This window comes from Notechis scutatus, chromosome Z (genome assembly GCF_049901735.1).
Source record: "Notechis scutatus isolate UNSWTSFEM ecotype Mainland chromosome Z, rNotScu1.2, whole genome shotgun sequence".
NCBI lineage: Eukaryota > Metazoa > Chordata > Lepidosauria > Squamata > Elapidae > Notechis > Notechis scutatus.
The window spans coordinates 119885270-119892769 of NC_142025.1; the positions used below are offsets into that span (position 1 = coordinate 119885270).

At 52.8% G+C, this 7500-nt stretch overlaps 1 protein-coding gene across 1 annotated transcript in view; it reads right to left on the reverse strand.

The window, feature by feature from the left end:
• The window catches only part of DNAH2 (dynein axonemal heavy chain 2), a 69587-nt gene that overhangs the window by 42049 nt on the left and 20038 nt on the right, over positions 1-7500 (reverse strand). The window contains exons 15-17 of the mRNA XM_087947399.1: positions 6093-6180; positions 5089-5313; positions 1919-2107 (exon numbers count right to left, since the gene is read on the reverse strand). Of these exons, the coding sequence (XP_087803525.1) occupies positions 1919-2107; positions 5089-5313; positions 6093-6180 (502 nt within the window). The remainder of the gene's footprint in view (positions 1-1918; positions 2108-5088; positions 5314-6092; positions 6181-7500) is intronic.

The following is a 7500-nucleotide window of genomic DNA, read 5'->3' on the forward strand; positions in this document are numbered from 1 at the left end:
TTTCTCTCTCCCTTTCCTTCTCTCTCCCCCCTTTCTGCCTGTCTGTCTTTCTCTTTCCCTTCCTTCCTTTCCTTTCCTTCTTTCTCTCTCTCTCCCCCCTTTCTTTCTGTCTGTCTTTCGCACTTTTTTCTTTCTTTTCTTTTTCCTTCCTTTATCTCTCTCTCTCTTTCTCTCTCTCTCTCTTTTCCTTTCTTCTTCCCTTCTCGGTCATCAGCTTTTCAATGAAACTGCCCTTCCCTGCGTAATTGCCACCCTGCGTAAACATTCAGAGCCCGTCCTTTTTTTGGGGGGGCGGTTTGCAGTAAAATCTGCCTGTTTGCCTGATCGGCCTTCCATCGCATCAACTCTTTATGGTTCAAGGTGTCATTTGAGCGATCAAAACAAAACAAAACGAAAAACGCCCGCTTTGTTTTGTTTTTTAATAACTAAGCCGAAGATCTCAATAAGGACTGGCCTGGCATGGGGATACATCCGTTGTCCCATTTTAAGCAGCGGGTGAATGCTATTGGGGGGAGAGGAGAACGTGCCACTCTCACCCTTGGGGGAGAGAGGAGGAAGACCCCCAATTTCTGGCCGTGCTCCGCACCCCTTAAACCGGCTGAAAGGGAGGCAGGCTGGCACCGCCGCTGGGCTCGCGGGCATCCAAGGCTGCGTTTGAAGTGTGCGAGAAAGAGCTCCGGGGCGGAAAAAACCTGGGATAAACATTCGGTGGCATTTGATATCTCCGAAAGCTGCAGTGCCCATTTGATGTGCGCGCCGCATCTCTGCCCTGCTCGGAATCCTAATGCTCGCAGCCTCTGGGCATCCACGGAGGCGGTGCAGGAAAAACGCTTCGCCCTTGGAAAGGGCCCGGCTGGCTGCTCTCGGCCCCTGGTGGGGGTCGCAAAAGATGGGGGACAGGCACCCTTCCCGGCGATAAGAGAGGAGGGGGAGGGGGAGGAAGTCCCTGGGATTTGAGGAGGGGTGTTGGTAAGATCTTGCAAGGAGGGAGGGAAAAACCCTTGCCTGAGGCTGAGCCCGCTGCCCTCCCCTCCACACGGGTCAGCTGGCACCGCTTCAGGAAGACCCCTCCCTCCCTCTGCCAAGGGCGATGCGATTCCGGAGGAAGGAACTTCGGCAGCGGCAGAAGAATTCGGGCCTCTGGGACACGCCCCCCCCCTCTGCCTTTTTTGTTTTTGTCATTTAACGGCCCCGTAATCCCTGGCAGGGTGTAATTTGGGCAACTGAATGGAGCTAGTGGAGTCTTTCCTGGCCGGACGCCCTTCCTGTCGATGTGGAGTTTTGTTCGGCAGGTATATTCCCGTTGTACCCAGGGGCGGGGTTCACAAATTTTAGCAGTGGGTGGTCTGCCCGGTTGCTGGGTGGGTGTGGCCTAGTCGGTCTCCTATATACCATGGCAGGGGTGGGTGGGTAGTTTTGCCCTCCCGGGGCTCCGAAGGCTCTCTGGAAGCCAGAAACGGGCCTGTTTCCGGCCTTCCCGAACTCCTGGGAGCGGAGGGGTGGGCAGGGCCAGCCAGGAGTGGGATCTGGAGGTTGTCTGAACTGTGCAGAATCTTAGCTGGCGGATCTCCTGAATCTCTGCGAAGCCCCAGCAGCCCACCCCCTGCCTCTACCTAGGATCGAACTCACAGCCTTCTGATGTGAGGCGAGAGCACCTCTAGGCCACCACACCGCCCATTTCCATTCTACAGTGGATCCCTAAATTTGAATGGCAACTGAATGGAGTTTTGAGGGTGTTTACTGGCCAGATGCCCTTCCTGTCGCCAGGGTGGAGTTTTGTTCAGCAGATATATATTCTCATTCTCATATCTGCCTCTACCTGGGATCGAACTCACGGCCTCCTGATTACGAGGGCGAGAGCTGCCCCTCTAGGCCACCGCACCACTCCTCCTCCCGCGGGACCCCTCTTTCTTTCTACCTTGGAAATGTCCCGGAGGTTGAAGAGGTAGTGGATTTTGGCCGGCGTGGGCAGGAACCGTTGGACCACGCTGTTGTAGAGCTCCACCGTGGCCTCGGTGATGACGTTCCCGATCGGCTTGACGGCCTCCTCGAAGTTCTGCAGCTTCTGGTTGATCATCGTGCCGAAGATGCGGCGGATTTGGGAATCCTGTCCGGGGAGAAAAATCAGGAAGCGGGAGAACGAAAGGAGAACCGCCTCCCCTGTCTTCACGTGGGCCTGAGTTAAGCCTCCAGCTGCAGGAGGTGTCTTTCTGGAAGTTCTCGGCGGGCTAGATGCCCTTCAGGGGTTGCAGGGCACCGATTGGTTCTGAGGTTAAATCCAGAGACCCCGTGGTGTTTTTTTTGGGGGGGGGGCGGGGGTCTCAGCATTTGAGGGAGGAGCCCCCCCCCTTGCAAAACCCTGGCCTAAAACGTGAGTCAAAGGCAACGTTTAAAGGAGCCTGTTGAAAACTTGGAACAAACGTTGAATCAGAAGAGAACGGATCTCAACCTTGGGCGCTTTTAAGACGTCGGGACTTCAACTCCCAGAATCCCCCCAGCCAGAATGTGAGACATTCATATACATACAGTTCAGAGTTGAATACAACGATCAGATTTTTCTTCAGGTTGCTGTTAAACCTTTATACACACACACACACACACAATCTTGGCCAGAGGACTTCAGTGGTGGGATTCAATTTTTTTGTTTTACTACCGGTTCTGTAGGCATGGCTTGGTGGGCATGGCTATGTAGTCATGTGACTGGGTGGGCATGGCTATGGGGTCATGTGAGCGGGGTGTGTGTGTGTCAAAAGACAGAAACTCATTTTCTGGAGCAGGGGGTTGGGCTAGATGACCTCCGGGTACCTTCCAGCCCTGGATTGCTTGTGCTGTTCCAAAGCATCCTCTGAAGCTGCATCTAGTGCCAGGGTTTGTGGTCCTTCCTTTCTCTCCTTTTCCACTCCCTCCCTCTGTCCCTTTCTTTTTCTTTTTCTTTTCCTTTCAATTTCTTTCTTTCTTTCTCCCATCCCTCCCTTTTTCTTTCTCTCTTTTTTTCTTTCACAGCACCCCCGCCAACCCCCATTTTTGGCCTTGTGGGCCTCACCGGTGGGCCAAACCAGTAGAATACCACCACTGGTGGACTTCCACTCCCAGAATTCCCCAGCCAGCTCTTTTATTTTCCGCTTTGCCAAAGTCAAGATCTATTACGCTTACTGCATACCCTCCGTCTCTTAAGAAAGTTCCCCTACGTGGCTGTCTGGGGAATTCTGGGAGTTGAAGTCCACAAGTCATAAAATGGCCAAGGTTCGGAGACCCCTGATTCAAGACTCGTGGACTTCAACTCCCAGAATTCCCCAGCCAGCTTCTTCCCCGCTTTTGCAAGATCTGACTGCATACCCACCACCGTCTATTAAGAAAGTTACCCTACATGGCTGACTGGCTAGGGAATTCTGGGAGTTGAAGTCCACACCTCTTAAAGGGACCAAGGTTGCGATACGCTGCCCCACCCAAGTAGCAGCCCAAAGGGATTTTAGCCGGGGGATCTCACCCCAAATTATATTCTACAACAGAGCCCACTCCCCAGAATTCATTTCCTTCCACTTTCAACGGGAAGGCCCTGCTAGGTGCAAGAGACGTGAAGATGGAAGCCCACCTTGCGTGGAGTTGTCAGGGGTTCACAAGCAGGCGGAGATACCACGGTGATCTTCCTGCATTGGGGCCCAAGGACACCCCACCCCCCCCGGTTCCAGCAGGGCCAAAACCAGCCTTTCCCTATCCTTTTCCCGTCGCCCCCATCCTGCCCTCCGCCGAAGAGAAGGCGGGCCGACGTTAGAATCAGACGGGTCACCTCTGGGGCAACAACGGGCCTTCTGGAAGCCTGGAAACGGGCCTGTCCCCGGCTTCCAGTGGGCCTCCGGAGTCCAGGGGAGGAGGCTGTCTTCGCCCTCCCAGAATCCCGAGGAAAGCCTCCGGACTCCGGGGAAGGCAAACCGTGGTGCAGGAAGCCAACGGGGCCACCGTTCCCCCCAGCAACCGGGCAGAGAACCGGTGGCTGAAATTTTTTGAATCCCGCCCCGCCTTACAGTAGGGAAGGTCATGTTGATGAGGTTGAAACGGCTCTGCAAACGGCTGGAGATCACCGTGCGCCCTCCTCCGGGGGGTCCCATGGCCGCCATCAGGAACATGTCCTGGGATGGGGGAGATAGATAGATAGATAGATAGATAGATAGATAGATAGATAGATAGATAGATAGATAGGTAGGTAGGTAGGTAGGTAGATAGATAGATAGATAGATAGATAGATAGATAGATAGATAGATAGATAGATAGGTAGGTAGGTAGGTAGGTAGGTAGATAGGTAGATAGATGATAGATAGAGATAGATGATAGATAGATAGATAGATAGATAGATAGATAGATAGATAGATAGATAGATAGATAAATGATAGATAGAATAGATAGATAGATAGATAGATAGATAGATAGATAGATAGATAGATAGATAGATGATAGATAGATAGATAGGTAGGTAGGTAGATAGATAGATAGATAGATAGATAGATAGATAGATAGATAGATAGATAGAGATGCCCTCCTAGATCAAAACCAGAAAAGGAAAAAAAAAACACCACCCCTCCGCAGCCCACCCTGTGGCTGCGAAGGGTTTTTTAATGACCTCTGTGGAGCCCAGCAGAAGATGAGCTCATCGGAATAAAAAGAGGGAAATAATCACTGGCACGGGGCGAGCCACCCTGCCCTCCCTGGGCGCCTGTGCCGCGTTCCCACCCCTCTCTCCCTCCCCACTGAAATCCAGAGACATGGCGGCCTCTTTAAGACAATTATTCCGTTTGCAAACAACTCGGGGGTGTAAAGAGGCAAGGCCGAGTTCAGCGCGTGACCGCACTTAACGCGCCTTAAAAACAACAAGGGGCCCGGCAGACAGGCGGGCATTGGGGTCTGGGGGCCGGTGCCGCAGGTGGGTGGGAGCAGTGGTGGGATTCAGCCGGTTTGCATCGGTTCGCGAGAACCGGTTGTTAACTTTCTGAGCCGTTTGGTGAACTGGTTGTTGGAAGAAACCATGAGGGGCAGAGAACCGGTTGTTGAATATATTTGAATCCCACCACTGGTTGAAACCAAGCCTGTCCTCACCTTGATGTGTTTGATGGTTTGCTTCGTCCGGTCGTACCAGAAGCCGTAGTCCAGCCAAAGCCGGAGGAGCTCCAGAGGGGGCTGAGACCCAAAGGTGTCTTTGGCGGGCATGTTGAGGTCATCCATGAAGGTGATCATGCTCTTCCCTCCCATGGGCACATAGACGCCCTTGGTGCGCTTCTCCACGCGGCTCTCGATGATGCTCTGGACGTTGTTGGACGTGGTCTGCGGCAACGGAAAGGGAAGGGGCGGCCTTACAGAAGGGGAGGGGGAAGACCCAAAGAACCAGGCCCAGGTTATCCCCCACTTACGGCCATAAGAAGAGCCACAAATTTCTGCAAGGGGTTCCTTCAGGGAGATGGGGCCAGGGGCATCTGGGAGTTGTGTGCTGACCCTGGAGCCTCCAGAGTCTGGCAGCAGCGAGGCAGAGGAACAAGGGGAGCCTGTTCCCAGCGTGCACATGCACAGAGCTGCCAGAAGGCAAGAGCAGCTAAAACAAAATGGGCGACTTGGGAGTAAGGCTGGGAAGGGATTGCCCCTCCCATAAGGCAGAAAGGAAGTGCAAAGGTGGGAAACCCTTTGCAGGAAGCAACGTCGTTCGCTCTGATCGGTTTGGACTCTGAAAGCTCCAGGGTGAATTTGTTCTCCGTTTGGTTTTGGGAAGACTAATTGGGACTTTAGTCGTTGGCAGCACTTCAAGTCAGATAAAGGTGCGTTCTTATCAAACGTCTCTTGAAGAACTTTGGCAAACGTCCCTGGGACTAATTGTAACTGGTTAAGACTCATTCCAGGCTGTGAACGATGATCATTCACAGCCATTGAACTAAAATAAAAGAATTTTGGATTTTATGTGTTTGTTGGTTTCTTAGGAGGCCTTGGCCAGAACAGATGGACTGGATGACCTCCCAGGTCCCTTCCAACTCTGTTATTCTTGATCCATTCTTTCTGTTAAGGCTTCCCTCTTGCCCTTGTTTGGGTTCAAGGGCGCAGGTGGGAGCCCTTACCTGGGCGGACATGTTGATCACCAAGACGGCCCACTTGAGGCTGTCCAGGGACTGAAGCACCCCCTGGGCAATGGAGGTCTTCCTGTGCCTACCATGCCCACCAGTAACACCGGCTGTTGGTTGGCAATCAGGGCGTTGACGAGATAGTTGTACCGCATGGTGTCCACGGTCGGCACGATTATCTTGTAGAAGGGACGCTGGGGAGAGAAGCGGAGGCCTCGGCTCAGGACCCGTGCTCAGCCATCAACCACCCCTGCGCGAGATGCGCCCGCCCCGCTCCGCCAGCCCGAGTCCCCGGTGTGTGTGTGTGTGTGTGTGTGTGTGTGTGGTCCTTTTCCAAGGTAGCCCTAACGGCTATGCCGAAAACCCTTGTCAAGAGGCAGGAAGACGTCTGACATAGGACGCGATTCCCGCAGTTGTCATCCCCGCTGGAGGTTGAAAGCTTGGAAGGCAGCCACTGTTATCAATACTGTCTGTCGTTGGGGGGAAGCAACTGGCCATCCGTGGCCACTCGGGGACTATGTCCCCCGGTAATTGCAGGCTGCTGATCAGATTAGGGGTAAGTGTGTGTGTGTGTGTGTGTGTGTGTGTGTGTAAGCTGCTGGCTTAAATCACAGAAGCTCGGCTGGAAACCGTGAGGGACAGCGGGGGAAAGACGGCAATTGTGAAGTTGTGTGAGGTTTCCTGGAGGCCGGAAATTGAGAAGCTAAGCTGGTCACGAAGAGGGCACATATGTCATCACTGCCTCCTATGCGTAGTCCTCAACTTGCGACCACAATTCAGTCCAACCTTTCCATTGTTGAGCGAAACAGTTGTTACGCTGAGTTTTGACCCAGAGTGAGACATTGGATAACTGAGTTTTGTGCCGTTTTACAACCTTTCCTGACACCATTATTAAAGGGAATCATGGCAGTTGTTAAGATAAGTCACATGGTTGTTAAGTGAATCTGGCTGATCCTTTGTCTGAAGGTCGCAAAAGGGGATCATGTGACCCCCTAGGACGCTGTGACCATCATAAATGTGAGCCAGTTGCAAAATATCCAAATTATGATTGTGTGACTATGGGGAAGCCGCAATGGTCGTAAGTGTGAAAAACAGTCTGAAGTTGCTTTTTTCAGTGCCCTTGTAACTTTGAACGGTCACTAATGAACGGTCATAAGTCGAGGAGTACCTGCACTGTTAGGACACTAGTGATGAGGGAAGGACCCCCAAAGAACATCCAAGGACCACCGTTGAGGGCAACCCTACCCAACTTTCTTTACTACGGATCAATCCAGGGTTGTCCTTCGACCAACATTCTGTTTTCTGGACCTATTGTGGGGAGACTTATGAACCCCAACCCCATTATATCCTCTTCCTCCTCTCTATTTCCCATCCAGCAGTTTCCACCATGGTAGGACCACCGCTC